The sequence below is a fragment of the Pteropus alecto genome, unplaced genomic scaffold (assembly GCF_000325575.1).
Source record: "Pteropus alecto unplaced genomic scaffold, ASM32557v1 scaffold8, whole genome shotgun sequence".
Lineage (NCBI taxonomy): Eukaryota > Metazoa > Chordata > Mammalia > Chiroptera > Pteropodidae > Pteropus > Pteropus alecto.
The window spans coordinates 1912696-1938769 of record NW_006494609.1 but is presented as its reverse complement, the minus strand read 5'-3'; the positions used below and the strand labels follow the sequence as shown (position 1 = coordinate 1938769).

At 52.2% G+C, this 26074-nt stretch overlaps 1 protein-coding gene across 1 annotated transcript in view; it reads right to left on the bottom strand.

Moving 5' to 3' along the window:
- PAPLN (papilin, proteoglycan like sulfated glycoprotein) overlaps window positions 1-13145 on the bottom strand; it is a 36668-nt gene extending 23523 nt beyond the window's left edge. Inside the window, exons 1-12 of the mRNA XM_025042111.1 lie at window positions 13092-13145; window positions 8366-8481; window positions 7431-7491; window positions 7003-7105; window positions 5443-5573; window positions 4361-4484; window positions 3536-3708; window positions 3285-3408; window positions 2719-2845; window positions 1538-1745; window positions 821-1003; window positions 431-572 (exon numbers count right to left, since the gene is read on the bottom strand). Of these exons, the coding sequence (XP_024897879.1) occupies window positions 431-572; window positions 821-1003; window positions 1538-1745; window positions 2719-2845; window positions 3285-3408; window positions 3536-3708; window positions 4361-4484; window positions 5443-5573; window positions 7003-7105; window positions 7431-7491; window positions 8366-8481; window positions 13092-13145 (1546 nt within the window). The remainder of the gene's footprint in view (window positions 1-430; window positions 573-820; window positions 1004-1537; window positions 1746-2718; window positions 2846-3284; window positions 3409-3535; window positions 3709-4360; window positions 4485-5442; window positions 5574-7002; window positions 7106-7430; window positions 7492-8365; window positions 8482-13091) is intronic.
- Between the last annotated feature and the right edge of the window lie 12929 nt (window positions 13146-26074).

Sequence of the window (26074 nt, the reverse complement as noted above, 5' to 3'; positions counted from 1 at the left end):
ATCTTTCCTGGACCACCCCCTTGCTCTGTATTCAGCCATTTAGTCATTCAACAAACACTGAGTACCTCGCACATGCTAGTTAAGTTCTGTGAGTGGTATAAACAGGAATAAGGAAATCAGGTACCTGGCCCTCGAGAAGCTTATAGCTAGTAAGCCTAACAAGCCATATACAACGCAGCAGCACAAGGACACTAACCTAAGAGTGACAGTAAGCTATGGGGGTAGGGTACGGGATGCTCCCTCTGTGGGAGAAGAACAGGGGTGGCTCGTGAGATTGCACAGAGCTGGGTTTGACGGCTTCAGCAGAGGAAGATGTGGGAGGAGAGCTGTCCAGGTGGCTGACACAGCACAAAGGCCCAGCGGCAGGAAGTGCTGGTTAGGTTCTAACAGGGAAAGCGGTTGGGCCGGGCTCTACCCTTCCTGTCCTTACCGGGAGGAAGATGACAAGGCTGTGTGTTACAGGGCTCCACGTCTGCAGGCTTCCACAGCTTCAGGCTCTCACACCGGCTGGGTGGCCCAATGGCACAGATGACCTGGCGCCTCCGAGTGCCCAAGCTGCAGCTCTTGGAGCACTGGGGCCCATGAGTGGGAGTGGGAAGAGAAAACACACATGCGTAGGGTGAGACCCTAAAGGTGGGGGTGGGGTGGGGAAGCGGTACTAAAGGGAGCGTGGGAGAGAGGTGGGAGGAAGAGAGGAAGGTAAGTGGGAGGAAGGTGCCTGGTAACGCATGTTGGATCCAAGAATAGGCATGTGTGCAGCCCGCCAGAGACCCAGGGGACCAGCACTGAGCAGCAGGTATGGGGGGAGGCAAGCACTCACTAGACCCCAGGTGCCTATGTGCCAGGCTTGGTCATTGAGGGGGGAACAGTCGTCATGCACACAGGGCTCAGTGAGAGGCGGCTGGTCCTGCAAGTGGCATGCTGTGGCAGGGAGCAGCGACCCCTCAGCACTCTGGCAAGTGATGCTCCTTCTCCGGACCCCGGCACCACAGCTGACAGAGCACTGTAAGGACCAGGCCATCAGCGAGAGCTTGTCCTCGCCCAGAGGAGCCACGCTGGTCTGGGCAGCTGGAGGCCTACTGGCCTGGCATGGAGGGCAGACGGCACCCTACGGCCCTTGTCCAGCTCCCCGGCCCAGAAAGCCTGAGTCACTCCCCTGAGGTCACACAGCCTGAACCATGGCTGTTAACACCAGGCTGAGGTGTGTTTTCCATATTCCCTCATTAGCAACTTAGACATCTGTAGGTGCTGGAAGCAGTGACCAGTAGCCCCAGACAATGCCAGCCCTTCCCTTGTCCCCAAACAATGTGTCCCGGGATCCTAGAGAAGGACGAAGAGCACTGGAGTAGGAGTCCAAGCACCTGCTCCTTGTCCCAGCCTTGGCCACAGCTTCCACAACTAACCGTCAGGTCACTTTACCGGGATCTGTTACCATGGCGGAGAACAAGCCCTCCAACCCTGTCCTGCTGCTGCCCCAGGCCCACAACCCGGCTCCTGATTCCCCCACCCCCGCCCCGGGCCCTGGCAGGGGCATCACCTCTCCCCAGGGCTCCGTGCTCCAGGCTGCGCAGCGCTGCAGGTTGCAAGCCTGTGTGGTTGGGGGCTTCCCAGGCAGACCTGCACATTCAGCCTCCTTGACGGCCTCCTGGACGCCAGCCCCATCAGACCAGACACAGTAGACGGAGCGGGACTGGGAGCCACCTCCACAGGAGGCCGAGCAGGGTGCCCAGGGCCCAGTCTTCCAGCTGGCAGGAAGCAGGAATTGGGAATCTGTAAGGCGGGCCCAGATAGCAGGGGGCCAAAGCCCAGGCCTGACGGGGCGCCAGCTCTCTCACACAGGAGTGAACTGGGGACCCCTTCCCCAACCTGCCCTGTCTTCTGAACATCTGGGCCTGTGCGGCCGGGGGACAAAGAGCTCTGCACAAAGGCCAAGCCCTGGGCCCTGCTCACCATTGCCCAGCACCGCACACGGGGGCCTACAACACGAAGCTGGCTGCCTCCCTCTCAGCATTCATGCCCTCATCTGCATCTCCCTTTCTCCTTCTCACCAGGTCCCCTGTCACTCCCAGCCAGACTCTATTCCCCCAGCGTTTGACCTTAGTTGTGGGTATCTCCCAGAAGGGCCATGCTCGCCCATGTGTGGAGTGGCCTGGAGTGGCTCTGCCTGGCCCTGGGGCACCAGGACCTCTGGGCAGTGCCCACAGCACATGCAAAGCCAAGCCCACCACCATCCCGCGAGGCCAGGTGGCGCCAAGCCTGTGATGGTTGAAGGACTGCACCAGCCCTGCAGGGAGCCTTGGACTGCAGATTACCTGTTCCTACATGCAGGCTGGGCCCCAGCAGGGCGCCACGCTCTGGGCTGGTGCAGGTAAGAGGTCCTTTGTGCAGGAACAAAGGCATTGCAGACGCCCCCAATCCCTGGCCCACTCCTGGGCATCTGCTGAGCCAAGTGCCCTGACGACTCAGACAGATGGGGCCTCCAGTACCTTCCCAACCCCCCTGCCACCAGCCTGGACATTCTGGGCACTGTGCGTGCACACAGGGTAGACAGAACAGTGACAGCTGCCTCCCCCTACTCCAGTCACAGCAGTGGGAAGCCCTGAGCCACCCAACTTCTTTGTTCAACACGTAAAGCAGCCTGGGAACCCCACCCCCTCCCACCCAAGGGCTTGGGCCCTTCCATGGGCGAGGACGGGATGGGGCTGGCAAGGGCCTCACCGCTTGGTCTGTGGGCAGGGGTGAGAGCTGCAGAGGCGGTGACTGGCCGGCCGTGGCTGGTGCTGGCACATGGGGTCAGGGTAGACCTCATTGTCGGTGGTGCAGAACACGGGGCGGGACTGGTGACCTGCAGAGGCCCGGCGGCCGTAGTGGGCAGCTGGTCAGTCAATGTTCACCAAATGTATTCTCTGGGCCAGGCACCATTCTGGACACAGCCCAACTGCCATCTTGATTAAGCCTAAAATGACCCCCTGGGGCAGGTGCCATGATCATCCCCAATTACAGATAATGAAACAGGCTCAGAGAGTTTTTCTGTGAGTGACCGAGCCCCATCTTGACAGCTGGTCATCGGCTCCAGGCCCTGACTCTGTCAGTGGAGTACCATCTCCTACGAGCTGCCACAGCTCCGGGAGTTCTCCCGGGTTCTCTTAGCTTAGGTGGGGCCCTTCACGGAGTCCCCCAACCCCTGGGTTTCCCCAGGGTGACCCTCATGACACGCAGATGTCTCATCTACTTGTCCACTTCCCCCGTGGGGCTGGAGCACCTCCCCTGGGCCAAGCCCTCACCTCCGCCACACTCAGCACTGCATTCACTCCAGGAGCCATGGCTCCAGCTGAAGCCAGGCCGAGGGGCATTCAGCGGCAGGTGGTACTCGTAGCGCACGCCGGGGTTGGGCTCCTGGCTGATGAGCTGCACGGGGGGGTCCTCATTGAGGCCCATAGCCCTCCTGTGGGCTTCAGGCCTAGGGCACCCACTACAATTTCCTGGGGACCAGGTACCCCCTTTACCCGAGACCTCTCCTGCCAGCCCAGCTCACCTCAATGACCAGGGGCTCTGAGGTGGGGCCACGGGCATGGAGCTGCTCGGGTGCCAGGTCCCCCTCAGTGCCCCGCTCGTAGTGCAGGATGGTACTGGCCACAGGCAGGGCTCGGGCGGCCTCGATGGTCCAGTGCCCATTGAGGTAGTACTCACCACGGATGCTCTTCACCGCTGTGCAGGGTGAGTCCCCCGTCAGCTGCCAGGGCCACCCACTTCCCTGCCACAGCCCCCAACTCTCCCAGACCCAAATTGTCCTCACCCAGGAAGTTCCTGCTGGCAGCCACCTCCTGGATATGAATGCTGGTGGCACCCATGGGAACTACAAGGATCTGATTGTAGCCTGAGGAAACAGGGAGACCATGGGACCACCCAGGTCACAGAGAAGAGTCGTCCCTTAGGGCGCTAAATGGCAGAACAGATGGGGATGGAGAAGGGCAAGTAGGAGGCAGCAGGGCTGGGTGGCTTTGGAAAGAGCGTCCCTGCAGGAGGAAATGGCTTTGCAAAGGCCTGAAAGGCAGGCAGGCTTGGGCACCCAAGCTGACTGGAGAGGGAAGGGGAGAAATGGGGACACTGGGGAAAGGGATGAGGAAGGGCATCTAGGTGACAGCAGTATGAGACTACCCTGGATGAGAGGCAGAGGTCCTAGTGTGGGCCCATGGGCTCCTGTGAGAGGGTTTGGCCTTCAGCCTGAGCCGTGATCTCAAGCCTTTTAGGCATGGCCAGATCAGACCCTCTCAGTGCCATGAGGGTGACAGCCAGAGCAAGAGACAGGCAAGGAAGGGACAGGCAACAGACCCTTGTCTCAACTGTCTGTAGACCCCACCTCTGCTGAGGTCATTGGCATCAAAGGTGCCTGTGACAGGATAGCAGGTCGTGCCGTCACCCCCACACTGCAGACACTTGTCTTCCTGCTTTGACGAATCTAGGTTGTGGTCGCAGCCGACAAGCTGCCAGGCAGAGAAGAGGGAGAGATGGGAGACATCAGAGGGAGTCATGGACACCCAGGATTCAAACCCTGGTTGCCTGACCAGGTCGAGGAGGAGCAGGAACCACGGCTGACTCTTGAACGGCACAGGTTTGAACTTCACAGGTCCACTTACACGTAGATGTTTTTCAATAAATATATTGGAAAATGTTTTGGAGACTTGCAACAATTTGAAAAAACTGTCCGATGAACTACACAGCCTAGAAATAACGAGAGTTCAGTAAACCTTGGGTCTGGCCCTTGGCTGACATCCACCTCTTTCGCCCACTCAGCACGCATCCCCGCCCCCTTCTCTAGTAACACCACTTCCTGTGGGAGTACCTCTCCTCCTATCCTGAAGATTTTGGATAAAGCTCCCCAATAATGGGTTTGCACAAATCAGTGGGCTGCACACCTTGCTCAAAGACAGTGGTTGACGGAGCCCCAAGCCAAGACAAATCAGAGGCGACCCAGGTCGCAGAAACTCCTGGGAATGGGATGCCCTTTCCTGGGGAGTCAGCAGGCTGGGAGAGCAGAAGCCTGGAGCTGCTGGTGGCATCTTCACCCCTCACAGGAAGAACCTGCCTGACCCTAATGCTGAGCCACCAGAGGAAAGCCAAAAGGCAAGGAGATTTCCAGCAGCATCATCCAGACACCTACAACCAGCCGGCCCGTCCCTCGATGGCTTTTTTCCCTTAAGTCACTTTTAGTCTGGTTTCTGTAACTTGCCACCCAAAGAATTGCTCTTATTATGGGCTAGTTTTCAAAGGGCAAATGTAGGAGGGTCACAGGGCATCTGTGATTCAAGGCACCTTAGAAGTTAATCTTGAGAAGACATCAAGTTCATGAGGGCCACTGGCCCTGCTGGTGCAGGGCAGGGAGACATCCTGCAATAAGCACCATGTCAGCACCGGGGTGGGGGTGGGGAAGGCACAACTCACCCGGCAGCTGCCATCTACACAGATATCTCGTTTGCCAGGCTCGCAGGGCGTCCCGTCTACCACGGCCTCCCTGTGCTTGTAGTAGAAGCTCTCCCCCTTGGGGATGCAGGTCAGCTCACACTTGTTTGGGGCTGGGGCAGACAAGAGGGGAAAGTTGAGATTCCAGTGAGGTTCAAGGCCTTCCCTTGCCACAGTGGAGTGTGGGCAGGGCCAGAAGCACCAAGTGGGGGGAGAAAAAGCCCTTGCAGCAGCCTGCCCCAAGTGGCTCAGAGTTCCACCCCCATCCCAGGGCGAGGAGACCAGCTCCACAAAACTACTGCATCTCTGAGGATCGAGTCAAAGAAAAATCACAGAATAAAGAAAAAGCCAGACATTGTCTCAGCGTTAGTTACAATAGCCCAAGTGTTGACATCAGCAACTCTAATTATTACCTATCAATAGAATGTTAGCATGTCGACAATGCTGTTAATTATGAACACTATACAGTAACGTGGGAAGATACTTATAACACAGAATGCAAATGGTACTGTGTCACAATTACAAATATGTAAACACATACAGAGAAAACGATGTGAAAAAGGACAGAATGAAATGCTAGCAGTGATCCCCTTTAAAATTTTTTATATTGTTTTAATTTTCATATTTATCTACTATTACATACACATTGTTTAATCAGCCCAAAAGTGGTACGGGGATTGTAATCACCTCCTCAACAAAGAAGGCATCTCTCTATGACCTTTTAACCTTTCTTCTGTGTTCCAATTTCTCTACAATATGAATATATTTAAATTATTTTCAACATATGCTCACCTCAGGACCCAGGAGGAGCAATGAATGCCAATGGCCCCCATTGGGGCCACCCCCTTGAGCCAAGACCCCCTCCCCCCACAGCGCACACAGGATATAACTGTTCAGTGACTTGGAACCCAGACTGCCAGTTTCCAGGAGTCATTTGTAGTGAGCAGTGAAAACCAATACTCAAAAGAATGATTCTAAGATATCTTGACTCATTTTAAATGTTTTAATTACATACAGCATTTTTTTTCTGGAACTGTGCTGCTCTAAAAATTAACAACCTACACCCTCCTCAAAGTTACCCAGAGCCCGCTCTCTGGCCCCCGAGATCCTGAGTATATGAACCCCTTGCCACCCAAACACAGCACTCCGTCCTCACCCAGCCTCTGTGCAGCACGAGGAGAGCTTTGCGAAGCGGGCCAAAAACCGGGCTCACAATGGCAATAGCCACAGCCATGGCTTTGAAAATGTACGGCGGGAAAGAGGACGGAGACCTGGAGGTGACCGCCACTGCTGCGTTGCAATGCGCATGCGCTGGGCGTACCGGTAACTTTTTTAAATAGATGTAATTGACAAAGCGTCTATAATACGGTAATAAGAATTGTGAAATGAAAAGTCAATGTATAAAAGAGATCCCCAAAAGATCTCTCAAAAGATCCTCAAAAGACCAGTACAATCTCTCAAAAGATCCTCAAAAGACCAGTACGATAAACTGCGGGGGCGGGGGCAGCAGGGGCGCCCAGGTAGGAGGCCACCTGCCCTTACCCCCGTAGTAGGGCAGCCACTTGTACCGCCGGCCCTGGAACTCATGGTCATCGAACTCCGAGCACTGCTCCGCCCGGAAGTCTCGGGCACCGTCGGGGCAGCTCTGCAGGGGCAGAAGGGGCAAGGGAGGGGGAGGTAGGGTCACCCCCGGGGTCTGTCCACCCCACTGGTCCCGGGGAGGTCCGGTCCTGTCCTTGACCCCTGCTGCAGCTTCAGGGGGGCGGACTGGCCCTCAGGGCCACTTTCAGACTTTGGGATGCTAGAGGGGAAGGTGTCAGAGCTGTTATTTCTGTGATTTTCTGAGGGCTGAGGAAGGGGTTCCCCAGGCAGCGCTGGCTGCGCACTGACAGGAGGGCTCTCTGGGGCCCGGATGTCAGCTGAGTAGGGGGGTCTGGAAAGTTGGTCTCCCCTCCCCACATGGGCTTTACCTCCGTGTGACAAGACCGGTGGCTTCGGGTAGGGCCCACGCAGCTGGAGCCCCCATCTCTCCTGTGGGACAAGAGGACCAGAAAGCCCCAATCCCTGCAACCCAATACCCCCACCCCCTCCTGGGGCTCTCCCAAAGGCCCCCCAGCCTCTGTGGGACTCCCCAGTGGGGTAGAGAGGTGGCAAGGCAATGTGGGGGGTGCCCTTAGGTAGGTGCAGTGAGCCCCATGTTTGTACTTAGGAGAAGGAGACTCAGATGCCTAACTATCCTGGAGTTTGTCTAAATTAGGGCCACTCTGCCTCTGAAGGCAAATTTCCAGAGAAGCCCCAAATTCTGCCCATGGAAATAAAATAAGGTGTAATATATACATGGTAAGATTATTCTGCCATTTAAGGAGAAAATGACTACAAGGCACTTAGAATAATATCTCACCTCTTTCTCGTCACAAGGTTCTCAGGAACAGTGATTTAAACCCACTGACAGGTAAGGTGTCATCACCCCTTCTTTTGTGCCCACCCCTCTACAGCACCTATCAGAGTGTGGTGTACAGAGTGGGTCTTAAGTCACTTGAAGCGGGAAATATCTATACTTGAGAAAGGGGCTGAAGGTAGAGAAACTGCATAGGTTAGCATTGCTGAAGATTATTAATTCAACAAGAATTTATTGCACCTGCCATATGCCCGCACTGTGTTAAGAGTTAGAGACTCAGGGGTAGGTGGAGCAGGCATGGCTCCAGCTCCTCCAAAATAAGTCTGATTGTTGGAATCAATCGAGTGTAAAATACATGGGAAATGACTCGATTTCAAATACTCCGTGCTGCTTCCAGAATAAATCTATTGGGTGGTAGGTTCTGCCTGTGTGACCCAGCGCTGGCCTAGAACATCCAGCCCAGAAGTCTGCTCTTCTAACAAGCTGACCCATTCTAGCCTCCCCTACCTCTGCGAGTAGCAGGGGCGCTCCCGGAAGCTGACGCCCACTCCGCAGGTCCGGCTGCAGGGGCTCCAATCACCCCAGGAGCCCCACGTGTCACTCTGCCGCTTCATCTTGGGAGCCTGGAGGAGAAGACACACTCAGAAACCTGAGTCAGGACTCGGAGCCGCCACTCAGAGTCTGACCCAAGGCTCCTGCCTACAAACAACACTCCCCGCCTATCTGGGAGTCTGAGGCAGTCTCTCCTAGAGTCAGCCCCTTAGGAGTTGGCAGCACCACCAGCACCCTGAACATGTACATTTATGGAATCAGCCAGCTTTCATCTAAGGAGCTGAAGTCAGGCCTTTGCCTCTGTCAAAGTAGCCACCACCAGCAACTCCAGCTCTTTGCCAGGCACAGTGGGGAAATCGCCCCCGTGACGATGCTATCCCCTGGCCTGTACAGAGTCTGGTCTGCAAACATCCCCCTGCATGGGAGCCCCTGGGCCACCAGAGCAGGCCCTTCCAGGAGGGAGATATAAAAAGCCACCGAGGACAGGGTGGGTTGCCAGGTAGGCAGGGCTCCACCCATGCAGGGAATGTCTCCCCCAGGCAGTGCCATGCTTAGCCAGGGTCTAGAGTGAAAAAGCCACACCAACCCTTATTGCACCCGCTTCTTCCTCATGTGGTGACCTCGCTTCTAGAAGTTTCTGTGGCTCTGGCCTATTAAAATAAGAAGTTAATCTAATCCTATGTGTTTGTGGTGGGGGGGATGGAGGGGATGCGGGGGGGTGAGAGAAGGTCATGGTTTCTTCCTGCCAGCCTCCAGGAATCTCCTTAAGACATAGTTTGCATGTGCATTTGTCCTTTTTCTTCTTCCTGTACTTGGCCCTGTTGGTTAAAAAGCAGATGTGATGGCTGGAGCTGAAGCAGCCTTATAGACTATAAGGTAATTTAGGAAGAGGCTTCAAATGGTGAAGCAAAGATAGAAGGATTCTAGACCTAGAGGACTTTGTGAGACTGAACATACTTGGACTTCTGACCTCTGGGTGTTTAAGTGAGAAAGGGACCAAGTCTCTCTTGTTGAAGAACTGTTATTTAGGACTCCATAGCAGGAATTCTAATGGATACAGTTTCCCACCGGAAAGATCTGACACCTTGCAGCTGACATCAGAAGTCCATATGCTACACACATTCTCTCATTTACTCCTCAGAGCAACCTGACATCTGAGTTCACACACGGAAGAGGAGCAGGGAGAAGCCTACGCAGGTGTTTAGAAGGCACCTAATAGGACCCAGGGCACTTTGAGAACTTTGACTATTTCATCTGCACGGCAAACTGTGGGTGGGTGTTATTACCCCAGTGCATAGATTAAACAAAAAAAAAGGCGAGGCAGAGAGGGAGCCACATAGGAACAAGTGGACACAACAGTAGGTCAGCTTCCCACCCCGGCCTTTGCTCCCACCCACCTCAGTGGGGGAACTAAGTGAGACACTGATGAGTCCTAAGGAGCTGGACAGGTGTTAGACTTGACCTCACTGTTAGACTTGACCTCACTGTTTTGCCAGGAAACAGAAGGTGTACTGGAAATATGTCCTATTTGCTGGAAGGGGGCTTTATTTTAGGGGATCACCATGTAAGAATTTCTAGGGGAAAAAAAATCATTCCCCTTTTCCAGATTAAAAACTCAAGTCCTAATGTGGGAAAGCAAGCGCTTCCTCCCTCTGTGAGCCTCCAGCGACTTCACTTCACAGGGCCTCAAGGTGAGGACCGGTTTAGGCACCGGCAGATCACTCACAGCTCAGCTCTAACACTTCTGATACCAAACACCTAGTTATTCTTGCTTTATAATAGAGCTAGAACCCTGATTCAGAGCAAATCACACTAAATTTGCTGAACCCCATACAAAACCAGGACGGAAGGGCTGGCCAGATCAAAGGTCTCAGCTTTCACTCTTCAAATCATTTATCCTTCAGTTCTAACTGAGACAAAATGGCCAAGCTCTTGAAAACCAGTGAACCAGAATATCAAAGTGTTCTCTTAATGATATTTAAACTGAAATTTACTTGATCAAGTTCTCATTTAAAAGGGGAAGATATTGAGTGTTGGGGGTGGAGAGCGACTTTCCAGGGCTGGCCAGCAACCCCCCAACACACACAGCCTCATCACCGCGTTAGAAGAATTCTGGAAACGGCCGCGGGGCATGTCATTTTCTCATTCTGCCAGTCCTGGTCTAGTTACTCATTACCACCGACCAAGGCCTATTGCGATATCATTCTTGCTTCTGAACCACAGCCACTGAGCCTCCCCAGTCCACCCTTCCCCAGGCAGGCTTGGCTAACTGGTGTGGATGAGGCAACAAAGGGCACCCTGTCACCTAGCCATCTTGCGATGGGCAGGATGGGGTGGGAGGAGGACTGGCCTGAACACAGGGCCTTCTAAGTACCAAGTCTTACAAATGTGAGGCAGGCATCCACTTGCCTAGGGCCACCAGCAGGCAGGATTGAGGCACCTGGCTTGCCAGATCCTAGAACTGTGCCCTGTCCACTACTCCACACTGTCCCTCCGAGGAAAGAAAGCACATTCAGCCACAAGCGGCACAGGCACGTTTTGTTTTTCTATAATTACCCAAACCACGAGCTGATGGTGAGGCCAGAATGAGCTGGTCCAGTCCGCCCGCACCCTGGCCTGTCCTCACCTGCCTCCTGCTGCGCTCGGCACCCCACCTACTCCTGCAACTCCTGCCTGGCGCTACTCAGGAGCCCCCTTACCTGTTGCGCTATTCCCAAGGGGATCCGCTGCCCAAAGTGCTCAGGTGTCAGTGTGTGCAGATCAGGGGACTGGAAGTCCATTGCCTCAGGAGGCCTCCCCTTGACCAGCTGGGGGGTGGGGGCAGCGAGGAGGGCATGGTGGCAGAGCGGCATCTCTGCTTTACTCTTCCCTAATCCTCTACTCGCTCTGCACAACCTGACCCCCGTCAGCACTAGAAGAGCAGAGAAGTGCTGGGGGTTCCCACCATAGGCCTTGTCCCAGCTAGAACCAGAAACAGGGAGCTGAGCTGTGAGCCGGGCCACACCCTCCCCCAGACAGTGGGGGAGGGGCGGGAGTTTCCAGTGGGGCAGGCCCACTGCTGGAGAGCAGGTGGGAGAGGGCTACTCAAGTGTTTCTAAGGGAAAAAGTACTACAAGTAGCCAGGGCATTTGTGGACCTTGACTCATTTCATTGGCATGGCAACCTGTGGCTGGGCATCATTACCCCGAGTTAACAGAGTCCACAGCCAGGTAATTTGTTTAGGGTCACGCAGCTGTTAGGAGGTGGCTCTGGGTTCCATCCTGGGGTCTTCACACTGGCGCCGTGGCCCCTTCACCTGAGGTGTGGCCTTCATGCAGCCAGTCACCAAGAGGAAGCCCGCACCGAAGACCACAGATGTGGCATTTAGGGAGCAAGGACCGTGGAGCGGCAGTGGTGACTGTGGGAAGCTGGCAGGTGGTGGAGGGGACATGAGGAAGGAGGGCTCTAGCCCACCCACTGCTCTGACTGCAGCCCGTGCGGGTCGCTGGGGCCTTGGTGGACGCCCGCTGCCCGCCGCTGGTGTCCACCCTGCCTGGCCCTTGCAGCTCTTCTTACACTTCCACAGAGGGGGGCATTTCCTCAGCCCTCCCCAAGGCAGCACGGTCTGGGTCCCTTCTCTCTCACCCGCCTGCCTCACAGAAGCCTGGGCCAGGCTGTGTCTGCCCTGTGGAGAGCCCTCCAGGCGTGGGGTGGGGTCTGGCTGCCTCTGAACCTGCTGTCCTGCCCAATGCCAGAATCTGGCGGGAGCAGCTTCCAGGACCAACTCCAGCTCTGCAGACTCTGCCCTGCCTCCAAAGGTAGGTCCTGCAGTCTAGGACTCTATTTTCTCAGGAACCATGTGTGTTCTCCAGGGAGCTCTTTCCTATGCGACTCCTGTTAATGAAACAGCTGCTCTGATCACCACTTGGCTTCTTGTGTCCTCTCTCTAAATTTGCACTAATGTGGTAGCCACGAGCCACATGTGGCTATTTCATTAAAATGAAGTCAAATAAAAAATTCAGTTCCTCAGTTACAGTAGCCAGCCACATTTCGTGTGCTCAGTAGCCACGTGAACACCATGACTATCTTACTGGACAGCACAGATACACTTCCATCATCTCAGAAAGTTCTACTGACAGCCCTGCTCCAGATGCTAATCCCAACGGGGGCGGGGAATGGCTAGCACCCCAAACCTCTAGGCCTAAGCAGCTGAGGGGCAGGAGTTTGGTTCCAGGCAGGTGGCAGGCATCTGGTGGGATGAGCCAGTAGCCCTGCACCTTGTCTGGTGCCAGCAGGGCCCTCTCCCTCCCTTCCACCTTGGAAGACCACCCCAGGAGGAGGTCCCAGCATTAACGTGGCCCCAGCACCTTCGGAAGGAGGAGGACACCAGAAAGTTGCCTTTCCAGCAAACTGCGCCCCTGCAGCCAGGCTGGCAGTCCTGGGCACCTTGACCAGATGGCTTCCTGGTCCCACCTCTTTTTGAAGGGGCTCTGCTGAGGGTTCGCCTCCTCCCCACCCCACTCTCCCCGACCTTGGCCCTCTCTTAGGGTTGTCGCCACCACCAGGAGTGGGGGCGGGGTGAGCTCCAGGAAGCACGGAGCGGACCCTCCACAGTCCTCAGCCTTGGGCGACCTTCCCGCCGAGGCCCTCGCTCTCGCTTCCCAAGCAATGTTGTCCCAGGGCCGGGCAGGGCTGCACTCACCGAGGACCCAGGTGCCGGGGCCAGCAGCAGAGACAAGAGCAGGAACAGCTGCATCTCCGCCTGCGGGAGAGGCCGGGGTTTGAGAGAGCAGGGCAGCCCAGACGCCGCCCCTCCACTAGCCGGGGACTAGGTCCGCGATCTTGAGCGCGGAGTCGTGTCCCTCACTCTCTGCTGCCTGCTTGAGCGCGGAGTCGTGTCCCTCACTCTCTGCTGCCCGCAGGTGACCCTGAGACCCACAGAGGGACAGGACAGGAGGGAGGTGACCCTGAGACCCACAGAGGGACAGAGGGACAGGACAGGAGGGGACATCGGTGCGGCACAGCAGAGCACGGGCCGCGCCACTCACAAGGGAGGGGAAAAGACCCGTCTACGACTGGCTTCTAAAAGCTCAAGAGCAGCTTCTTTCAGGGTTTCAGAGGGGAAAAAAAGAGGACAATTAAAAACACTTCCTCGTTGTGAGACTGGGAGTTCACAATTAAAGCAATCAGACTCACTGTTTTAACTCAGCAAGAGATGCTTTTTAAAAAGCCATTACACCAGTTGTTTAAAAACTCGTTAATATAGATTTTTTTAAAAAAAGTCTCTGAGGGCACTTTTAATCCTGAACTTAAATGCTTTAAAAATGTGAATTGTATCCTACTTTAAACTCAAGCCAGTGTTTCTCTGTACTAGGGAAGCTTCATAGCAGACTCCTCAAGCAGTGCGTGTGTACATACAGTGTGTGCACGTGCGCGGGGTACTGTGCGTGTGTACAGAGCGCCTTGTGGAGTTCAGTGTGAGCATGCATGTAACGTGTGCGCGTGCACTGCGCACGTCCAGCGTGTCAGGGTGCAGCCTGGTGAGTGTGTTCCGCCTGTGTGTACATGTCACTGCACTGGAGAATGACATAAGCAATGTGCCCCGTTCGGTACAAAACATTAAACAAGTACTGACTTGTATGCTTCAATTTTAAAATCTGAAACTCTACCAATGTTCTCTTTAAAATTGTAAAACATAACATGACTTCAATTTATAAGGATAAAACAGCGAACATGAGCCAACGTCAGCGAAATTTAAGCTAGCACATTTAACGACGTTACATGCTCCGTTAATTTAGCACTAGTGATTCTTTTAGTCATTCTTTTCGCAGTCAAATTGGAGGTTCGTGGGGCTGGTGGGGGGGAGGCGGGTGGCGGGCTGCTTCCTCCCAGGCCCCTGCTCTCGCACCTCCAGTAATTACAGCCGCGTGCGGGATGGGAGGCGGTGTTACTAAAGGAGCCTCGTTCTAGGGTTAAGACGATGGGCGACAGGTGATGCTTCTCTAAAGAAATTGTCCTTAGGGGCGGGGTAAGCAGAGCGAAGAGCTAGACTGAAGGAAGGACGGGAGAAAAGGACTTAATTGCTACTAGGGACGCCTTAGCGTGAGGGCTTGCCCGGGGCTCGCGTCTAGGGTCCCCGCGCGTTGCAGCCCCGCACCTTCCCAGGCGGACGCGGGAAGCGAACCCCTCCTCCATCCGCCTCCGCACGCAAGGATTTTCCCCGCGTCTGCCCGCCCGGAGGAGGCGCCCCACGGGTCGGCGCCACTGCCCCCCAGCCCCGGGGACCTCGCTCGGTGCAGTCCCCAAAGGCGGCAAGGTGCCGCTTGCGACTTGAGGGGCAGGGGTGCCTGGGCAGGTGTGAGCCCCGGCGTAGGACCTGGGACTCAGGCGACCCCGGTCCCATCCCCAGCGGCACCTCGGGGGAGGGGCGCGCGCCGTCTCGGGGTCTCGCGCCTGAGCAGCGCGCTGGGAACAGCGTCCGAGAAGGAACCGGAGGAGGCAGGGGTTGGGGGGCGCCAGTGTTCCTCCCGGCTGCCCAGCACCCGCCTATGCGGCTCCCAGCGGCTCCTTCCCGCGCGCTCTGGCAAGTGGTGGCCCCGCGCTGCGCCCACCTCCGCGGACAAGGCGAGGGTCTCGTCTGGGAGGTCCCCCTCTTCCTCGACGCCGCTCTCCGTGGAAGCCAGGCGGGTAGATTCCTGCGGCAGCCAGAGAATGAGCCGCCCTCGCCTCCGGGGTCCTCCGCCTGCCTACCTGGCTACAGGAGTGGCTGGGCGCACGGGTCTGGCAGGGCTGCTCCGTTGGTACCCGCCCCAGCCCCAGCCCGAGAAGTTGGCTGGCCGCGCGGAACGCCTGTGGAGGTTGGACTTTCCTTGGGGCTGGCTGGCTTCTTCCCGCCCCATCTCCTCCCACCCCACCCTGCTGACAACCATTCCCAATCCCAGTGGGAGGACATGCCCACGTGGAGAGGCCCCTGCGGTGACCAGCGATGCCCAAGGCCTCCTTCCTCCTGAGTCTGAGCCAAGCCTTGGCTTGTCCTCCACTCTGCAGGACCTGGCGTTTCCTCTCTTGGACCAGCACGTGTCATCTGTCCAGTCCCATTTCCTCTGTGCCCAAGGCTTCCAGTTCGGTGTCATTCCCCCTCTACGCCCTCCTTACATAGAATACACCTCTGTGTTCAGCCCCTGCTTGTCTTCCACCCCAGAATTCTATACTTAGACCACTAGTGAGTTTCTCCACACACATGCTGCTGTCTCGACCCCACTCTCCACCCCGCCCCCCAATACATCGCCCGCTTTCCCCACTGCCTGGAACCACTCCGGAAACCTTTCCTACCATATAAAGGGCTACCCATCCCTCAAGACCCTGGTCACATGTCACCTTGTCTAGAAGCCTCGTGCACACCACAGCAAGCAGAGTGGGTGCCTCCCTGCTCCCTCAGTCTCTAAGGCTGTCTGTTGTAGCTCTATAGTACATCGCACTGTGGCAATCTGAGTCTCCCTGACTCAGCTGTGATGGCCGGAAGGCAAAGCTTGCATCCGCATCACCTGTGCCTAGGGCACTAGTTGGGATCAAAGCAGAAGCTCAATAAATGTAATAAATTTTTTCCCCTTTTTTAGTTGTGCTGCTTTTTCTAAAAGAAAGTACACCTTTGCTATCCCTTTTTTGGAACTGGAAATCACCCATCCAGGAAAATAGCACTGGCCCTTTAACCCCATCCTCTTCTGCCTTCAGGCCTTTGCCTACCCTGGCCATTGGTCATTTCTCCCCGGCCTCCAATGGGGCAGAAAAAAATCACCAGCTCACGCCTCTTCATACCTCAGCTCCTGTATGCTATCTCCTTGGGCTGTCACTGATTGATGCTCAGAAAAAAAAAAAAATGCTATTAAAACATAAGCATTTTAAATCTGGCTCATTTCTTACTTATCAATGGAGAGAGAAGCAGCAGCTGTGTTGCAAGGGGCCCCTGGGGACTTGTGTGAATTCTTAGACAAAGATAAAGCTTGGCAAAGAAAAGGAAGTGGAATTACCCAAAGCCTCTCTAGAAAAGGAAAACAGTTTCTTCCATTCAAAAAGCCCAGCTCTCTGCCCCCATCAGCCAGGAATTTTCTGAGCTTGGTCAAAGGTCTCCTGTAAAGTGGGAGGAAGCTGCTTCTCCTGCTGAGGGGGGTGGGCAGTGAGGCACCTTCCTGATTTGCTCCTGTTTTTCCTCTAAGATCCCTTCCTTGACACCCGGGCTCATGATTTCTTACTCTCCATCCAGCTGCAAAGAAGACCCAGCGGATGGGGAAGCTGAGCCCACACACAGTGTTTGTTAGGGGACAGCCTTGGACCCATCAGCTGGGCTCTAGCAGTTTCTGGCCTGGGCAAGTACTTCAAGTCAAACCTTACATCCTGCTACCTCAGAGGGATGTTGTGAGCATGTGCCCAGTACATAATAGTTGTTTACCAACATAATAGTTGTTTACCAAAAACAACTATTTGCACAATTGGTATGCACACACAAAAAATAGTGCTTTAGAAAGAAGATTCCAGGAAAAAGAGTAAGACCATCCCTCCCATTGTATCTCTCCCTCTGCACTGGCTGCATAAGACTCCCTTTCACCTGCGGGGTGAGGTAGCCTAATGGGGCAGGAGTACAGCCCTGGGAGGCAGACAGACTTGGGTTGGGAACTTGATCTACCACTCATTGTGTGTGAACTTGGCCAAGTCTTGTCACCTCAAGTCTCAACAGGCTCACTTGAGCCTCACTTGACAATGGTGGAGTAGAAAAGTAACTGGCTTCTGTAGAGCTACTAGGTACTCAATAAAAATTCCTTCTGCTCCATGCTCCCTCCACCTGTATCCTAGATTCCCTGCTTCTTGATCAGCTCTGCAGATTGCAGATCCAGGAGCATGGCCGAGAAGTAAGTGGCTAGATCTCTTTGTGTGGTTGGGTTGGGTTGGGTAGGAAAGCTGGAGAGAAGAGGGAGAGGGAAGAATCCCAAGACCCTCAGGGCTTATGGGACACACCTCCTCCAGGAAGCCTCCCCCACACTCACCTCTGTATACTTGCAAACTATTGCAGTGATATATTTGCCTCTCTTTCTCCCCTAAATTGCAGACTTTGCAAGGACAGGGATCTCCTTCATCACTGTACCTTGTACCAGAGGTTTATGGCCATCCTGAAAGTGCCCCTCAAGAGAGTGTAATGTGGGAAGCATGGCTGATTGACAGCTGTCACACTTCAGGTCTACACTGATTCCTGAAGGCTCTCCTTGCTGCTACTCCCATTTATCTTCCTGGCATTTCCCCCAATTGATCTCTGCACATCTAACCTGACCTGACACACTGATCGCAAACCACAGAAAAGTATTTCATTAACCGAAACAGAAGAGTAGCTTAGAGGAAGGGCAATGGGAGCTCATAGAATTGACAGGAAGCTGGAGAATCAGGCACAGAAATGGGCTGGAACCCTGGCCAAGGTCTAGTTCATGGTCCAGGAACATTTCTGGTCAGGACCTATCCTGTTGGACACCAGACTACTGGCACCAGCACTCTTAGGCAACATTGACCCATGCCACCCCCAGAAAAAGCCCTGAATGGTACCCATGCCCTGACTGCCAGGACCTGAGAAATGAGAATTGGCAGCTTCCCCATATGGGGGGCTACCCCAGAGAACAGGTGTCCACTCTCTCCCTGCAGCACCTAGCACACAGTATTTGTTGAACTGAACTTAGAAAATGCTGTGTCTCTTCATTTTTTTGCTGGTTGTTATTCACTCGTTTATTCATTCCTCATATATTTCAGTGCCTACTCTGTGCCAGAAGCTGGGAACAGACTCATCCAGCAGTGGATGAGTGTTTAGTAACCAGCTCTCCTGAGGAGAAAAAGTCCGGCTTCGTAGCATTTATCAATTTCCATGGTATAATAACTATGGCTGTTTTCAAGCAACAAAGGTAATGCCACCAGACACAGAGTTGGGAAGAGATGCACTGTCAGCTCTCCCAAGCCATGGGCTCCAACACACAGATCATCCTGCCTTTAGGGAGTCTACATTCTAGTAGGGCATTACATTCTAGTGCTGTATGTTAATTCAGAATAAAAGAAATGTGACAACCTGAGTGTTCACATATTTCCACTATAAAAGTCACAGAACCTATGCTACAGCCCATTAGGAATCCAAAAGGAAAGGAACACTTCATATTTAAGGATACCTCCATTCATCAGTCTCCCCACCCTTCAACACGCGTATGCATTTTTCTTGAGATAGTCAAGGTCCGGGTGTGGGGAGGAGAGAGTTAAAATACCGTGCCAGCCTGCTCCTCAACTTGATGCAGTGCTTCCAGAACCAATCCTCTTTCCTTCTTCTTGCTGCCATAAATAAATCGGGACCCTGAAACACCAAGCAAGACCATAGGAGTGAGAAGTGCAATGCACAGTATGTGTGACAAGTGGCTGTCTAAGATAAGCTACCTGACCTCTGGAGGGAAGTTTTATCCTTAAAGCTGGGACAGAAATATAGCTCCCTGACCCTTCCCGCAGATGCGAGGGCCATCCAGAAAGAACAGAATTCCTGGGATGTCTCTCAGTGTCATTGGGCCTGATATGTATCCCTTCCATCTGCCCCACCCTCAATCCAGATCCTGGGAAAGAGCACCAGGAGGAGGGCGAGGCCGTGTGAAGAAACTGGAGTTGGAGGAGGACATTGCCGTGGGGCAGGAGACCAGAGCCAGGAGAGCAGCAGCAAAAATGGAAACGGGCTTTCCAGAAAGCCTGTCCTCATTGGCTCCCACCCAACAGCTCCAGCCTGAGATCTCATCTCCTTCCTTCCACATGAGAACACACACACCGCAAGCATCTGGGCTAGAGTCTCCTCTGGAGAAGCTAGTCACTTGAACTCTGAACTCGTGGAATCATTAAAGGAGCTGGTGTGAGGAGCCCCCCCTCAGCTACCCTTCACTTCCTGAATGGGAGAGGGACTTGGGACCCAGCCCCCCCCCACAAAGGTCAGTGTGCGGTGTGGGGCCAGCCTGAAGAACACAGGCCTGAAGGGTCCATCTCAGCTCAGGTGGGTGCTCTGGCCTCCAGAGCAAACCTGGTGTCCTGAGCGTGAGCAGCAGTGGCTTTGGTGCATGTCTGGCTCAGCGTCTCCTACTCTGTTGGAGCCAGTGGGCTGCGAGGGAGGGATCCTGCACTGGGATACCAGAGGCCGGCAGCCAAGGCTCTTTGAATCCTTTCCCTTTGGTCCCCCTCCACCACACTCCAGGGCATGTCTCATTTCTGTTCTGTTTGGATGATTCTCAGCCCAGAAACTGAGAGGTGTCTTTGCCTTGTGCCAAAGGCCTGGAAACATTATGCAGAAAGTCAGAGGACCAGTGCCTCACAGTCAGAAACAGACTTCCCAGAGCTCAACTTAGATGAGGGGAAAATAGCACTAACTTCATTTTTTGCACTGCTTTTCTAACTTCAGTAAATTTTGGACCTGTTATCCTGAATCCTTATTTTAGTATAATGCCACTTGATGTATAGACATAAAACTAGATCTAAGCTCTTTATTTTTACTGCTTTTATATAACTATAATCCTATTACATATATCTAGGTCCCGATCACTTATCAGAAACTTTTAGGACCAAATGTGTTCCAGAATTAAGAATTTTTCAGATTGTAGAAGTTACTAAACTGGATATATCACCCCCAGTAGGGTCCGAAAGCCCTCTTTAATCATAACCAACCAACCAACCAAAAAGTACAGCAAAAAAACTACACACACACTCATAGCTCTGCAGCAGAACATGAATATTCACCTAAACAGGATACATCGAGACTATAAACAGCCTCACAGAGTTCAGGCAGGCAACGTCTTACAAATTTATGAGAAACTTTTCTGTTTTCAGAGCCTTTTGAATGTCATAATTGCTAATAAGGACTAGACGACCAAATTGAACACATAACCACAGAGCTTGGGCGTCTGGTTAGCAACATCAACACAATGCACAGATGGCGGTGGCCTGCTGAATGCCATTACGGATGGGGCGTGCGTGGGGGCCGAGTGTGGGGGCCGAGCGTGCGAGGCAGTGGCGTGGGTGGAGGCGGGAAACCTGTGCCGTCAGCTGGCCTGGGTTAGAGGCATCTACATTCACCGGCTGGGACATCTCTGGGAAGTTACCTTCATGCACACTGGTTTCTTCATTTTCAAAAGACAATAGATTAATATAAATAAAGACTACACTTGAAAATCTCCTAGACACAACAGCCCCAGGGGCTAAGAATGAAGGAGGGCAGCAGAGAGATGGAGAGGACATCCTTCCAGACGGGAGGGGGTGGGGGGAGCGGCGCGTGCACGTGGCCCACCGAAGAGCCTCCAGCACAGGCCTCACTCAACACAGGCCCTGAAGTCCAGCTGGGGTTGGGCTCTGCTTGGCTAGAGTGGGGAGGAAGTGCTCCCAAACTGGGGTATGTGGTCTTAGAGACACAGCAAGATAACCAATAAACAAGGCACAGTTTCTGGAACATCAGCTTTAAAATTAGGAGTGTGTGTACAAAATAGTCACGAGGATGTAAAGTAGAGCAAAAGGAATATAGTCAATAATATTGTAATGACTATGTATAGTGCTAGGTGAGTACTAGACTAATCGGGGGATCGCTTCGTAAATTATATAAATGTCTAACCACTATGCCGTATACTTGAACCTAATATAAAATAATATTGAATGTCAACTCTAATTGAAAAATAAAAACTAAAGAAAAAGATTAGGAGTGTGTGTATGTGGGGGGAGGGGCTGAATATTTTTTGGTGATGGTTTATGCCAGTGTTATAGTTATTTTTGTATTAAAACAAACATACAATAGCATGGATGAACCTCAAGAACATTATGCTATGTGAAATAAGCCAGACGGAAAAATACAAATATTGTATGATTCCACTTATGTGAGGTACCTAGAGTGGTTAAATTCATAGAGACAGAAAGTAGAATGGTGGCTGCCAGGGGCTGGGGGAGGGAGGGATGGGGAGTTGGTGGTTGATGGATACAGACTCTCGGTTTTGCAGGGTAGAAAGTCCTGGAGGCGAACACTAGTGATGGCTGCACATCATCATCAATGCATTTAATACCACTGAACTATACACTTAAAAATGATGAAGATGGTAAATTTTATGTGTGTTTTACCAGAATACAACAGCAACAAAATACATTATAAAATAAAATAAAAACTTTTTTCTTTTAAACTCCAGACACATTCCTGCCTGTAGCTGCCACTTTAGGCTATGTCCTAGACTAGAGTCTCTCACATTCTCCTGTCGATGGAGCAGCTTTAGTGAGAAAATTTGAGACATGTTGTCAGACTGCATTTTACAAACGGAGGCCCAGAGAGGTGATCCGGTGTGACAGAAATAGATGTCCAGCGCCCCTCTGTCCTGGAGGTAAGCAGCACAGGCTCTGGCGTCAGAGCTCCCTGTGCTGGGGCAGCCTCCCTGCTTTCTTGCTGTGAGTCTGGGACTGTGACTCATCTTTCCAAAGCCTCCATTTTCTTACCTGTAAAATGAGGATAACAGGCCCCTACTCAGAGGTGGGGTGAGGCTGACTCGAGACAATGCTCGGGTGCGCTTAGCATAATGTCGTGCGCACATTCATCAAAAATGTTCAATGGACATTGGTCTTACGGGGCAAGTACATTCCTCTAGAGCTATTCTTGATTAAATGAGGGGTAAGTAGAACTATTAAGAACTGCACTATGCTTTATTCCTCCCACATTTAGCATGGTGACATTGACCCAGGACAAATCCATACATTTCTCCAGATGTTGCAAATGTGTCCTGAAGAAGGAATCCTGTTTGGATTCAACCCTGACCACCTATTTATAAATACTAGTCTCTTAAGCAGATAAAGCCAATTGACGGGCTCCACTCTCCAGCACAGGCTTGTAAACAAGGACAAGACTGATTAATGTTTGCTCTTAATTAAAACCTATTACCACACATGTCCCCTGTTTACATCACCCTGCATGGAAATCCCCTTCTCTGGACCCCTAATCCACCCATTACTTCATTTATTCACCAAACATTGATTGAGCACCTTCCAGGAACCCCAGAGTGGGACAGTGAATACAGGCACCCAGCTCCCTCTGAGCAACCAGGCAGCTGGTCCCCATACCTCTGGGAGCAGGGCACCCACCTGAGGGGGCGCAGCCTCACAGTCTGTGTGAATTTGTGCACTTTGGCTCCCCTCGTCTGGCTCACAGGCATCAAGGTAAACAAGACATTTTCTTCTGCCAGCTTCCCTGTGCAGGGAGCCAGTCTGCGGACAAAGACCGGCTTGCTCTGAGAATAACACGGAGTGTGTGGGGAGGGGGAGGGCCGCAGGAATGTCCAACCTCAGGGAAATGGAGGAAAGAATCAAGGCCTAGGGGTACTCCCTCTAGTTGGAGACAGAATCCTAGGGCAACACAGAGTGGGAGGAAGTGGCTGGGTGGTGTGAAAACTGTGCTTGGATGAGACAGAGAAGGGGGCGAGTCAGGGAGGGGCTGAGGGAAACAGCTGGGTTGGCCAAGTTCCCAGTGGGGAGATGGAGCCAGACTTGTCTCCAGCCCCAGGGGTAGGGGCCCTGCTGAGGGGCGTAGGGCCTCACCCTCCTCCCCACCACCCACTGGAAGGCTGGAGTGCTGCCAGGGAGAGAACAGACAGAACCTTCCAGGCGCTGTTAGGGAGGGGCACAGCCTGCAGAATGGCTGGCAGTGGCCCCCAAACCTGGCCCCCAAACCTGGCCCCCAGGGAACTCTGACTGGGACAGGGCCTCTCTGGGTCAGGTCACTCCCCTCCTCTCACAGAAATGTTTACCAGTGAGCACCTTTGAGTTGGAAATGAAAATCCGTTCATGCAACAGTTATCAAATGCTTGTAGTGCCTTGGTGAATCATATCTTTAATGACAAAAGTTGTGTAATCACTTGTAACAAGTCTATAACTTACCTTATTAATTTATCTAGAGCACGAGAAGGGAAAAGGGGGAATTTCTATCCTTGTGCCTCAGAAAAAAACAGTCCCAAGGATGACCTGTTGCATGTGGATGGGGGCAGAAGACCCGAGGCCCTGTCTCTCCCTGGAGCTGGCAGTCTGGAATCATGGGCCCATCTGACACAAAATGGGCACCCCAGCTTCCAGGGCAGAATCCCACATCGCCAGCGTCAGGCAGGCTATGCGGTCAATAGCACATTAAACCCCAGGCAGGTTGGCCTCACTGTGGGGATCCAACAATGGCCGAGGGCCCTAACAAACATCCAAGGAACTCACTTCTGAAGACCAGGCAGTAACCTGAGAGCCAGAGTAGCTGCATTAACAATATGGGAAATCTGGCCCAGATCTCCCAGTCCTGCCCCAGAGAGCACAGACAAGGAAGAAGTCAGAGTGAAGGAAGACGCTCTCATAGTGTCCTCAGACTGTGCCCCTACATACCCAGGAGAGAAAAGCCACTCCCCTTCCACTGGGAAGTTACAATCCTCAAGCCCGATGACATTTTCAAACTGGATGAACTTCTGGCTGGGTTATTCCAGAGCAGACCCCCAAACTGGGAGGGAAAGGGGCAGGGAAGCTAGGTTAGGAGTCTCTGAAACGAAGCTTCCCAGGCAGATCCCCATGATGACAATGGCAGGATGGCACAAAGGTCATTTTCAACATTCCAGAAAATCTGAAGAAATCATGCCTTCACAGCCATCTGACTCATGCAAGTTAAAACTCAGTCATCTCCATAAACACTTAAGTTTAAGGCTATTTTATAGCATATGTAGGAAAATCCAATTAGTAAACAGAAAGACAAATTACCCAAGTTATAGTTCTTGGTGGACAAAAATCTAGGTGCAGGATAAAATCCTCCAAATGTCTCCATTTCCTCGGCAGGTATTTGAGAGACTTCTGTGTGCCCATCACTGTGATAGCCACGTGCGGAGGGGAGGCACTGGCCCTTAAAGAACTCACCCAAACTCAGAAGTTTAAGTATAATGTGTATATATTTATGTAGCTCCCAGAGTTGTTTCCACTTTTACATCATCTTGGTACATAAACCTTTTGACTAGGTCTGCTACCCAAGAAAAGTAATCACAGACAGAAATTTATCTGCAGTCCACCTCGTGGTATGCTATGGGTAAAAGAGTAACAAAACTCTCTCCCTTTTTGCATGAGCGATTTACCCTGGATTACTACATAATTAAAACAATTTTAGAGAAAAAAAAAAAAAAGGACACAGGCATCAAGAGTATATGTCACCCCTTCTCCCAAGAATTGGGTCTCTAATGAATCTGGCTTCTGAGGCTCTTCCATCTCTCCCCTGTAGAGGGCAAGGCGTACCAGACGTTGAAGTGCCAGCCCACGTCAGAGAATTAATCTTTGTCAAGCAAGAGATCCCTGTGTTGAACGGCCCCTGTGGTAGGTCAGGTCATCCTCCTCCGGGGTTTCTACCAGTCATTTAACGAAGGAGGTATATTCTAAGTAAATATGGAAATGGATTTGGTTTGCTAGTTGGGTTTTCCTCTGGATAAATCATCACCTCAACTCGAGAACCAATTATCTTTGGATGTCTCCCACATACTTCTTCCTCCTTGATTTTGTTTTTAGGATATGTTCTTTGCCTTCTTGCCAATTCAGTTTTCTCTTCTTCTCAAAATTGATTCAAACTTTGTTTCTGGAGAAAACTCTGATTTTAAACCCTGGCTTGTGGATCCCTTATTTATTCTGTATTCCTATTCAAATTTAAGGTAGTGCTTATATTCGAATATGCTGTCATTTCACTTTTAACCAGATCCTGAGCTGGCTGGCAGTCTCTCTCTCTCTCTCTCTTTCCACACACAGCACACAGCAGGGGCCCCAAGAGAGAATGGGTGGGTTACAGAAAACTGTGGTACTTACCTAGCGATGCAGAAAATCTGGCCTCGTTACTCTTGCTTCTCAACCTGGCTCCAGGGCATCTTTCACTTGTCAAGAGCACCCCTCTCAGGGTTCAGGGCCCCTAAATATCAGAAACCTCTCTCAGCTGATGAGGACAAGTCATGACGCTTCTGTGACAGACTCTAGTGACACTGCCTATAAGATTCATAAATGCAAATGATGACTGATTCCCAAAGGAGAGAATGGACACCATCTATGCTTCTCGATGCCCTTAGGCAATGTAGCCAGGAATGCATTCATCTCTTCAATGTTCCAATCTCTTCAATGGTTTTTTTTTTTTTTTTGCCACAAACTTGTTTCTGATCAGTGATTCCCAACACTGCGGGTGCTATTCACTATTTAAAAATACAAGGTTTTGTAGAGTTTGGGCATAGAGTTATAGGACAATTTATGCTCTACCAGGTCAATAAAAGTAATGTTGCTTTTTTCCATTGACATAACCTACATAATTTAAAAAAGATAATCCTTTAGCACATGAAATATCTGCATCATACAACATAGACGTCCTGTAAGTTCTTGTTTTGACAGTTTTTACATTGAGTTAAATATTTCCTAGAAAACATTTTTTTTTTCCAGAAACTAAATATTAAGGATACTTGTTTTGAAACTACTCATAGATTTCAGAGATGTGGCCTACGATTGATTATCCATACCACTTTATTCTGAGTGAAGGATACAAACAATGCATTTGTGTTCCAAAACTGTTTCCTGCTCACTGCCGAACACTTCTCAGTTATACTTCATACTACTTTCATGTAAGAAAACTAGCACAGC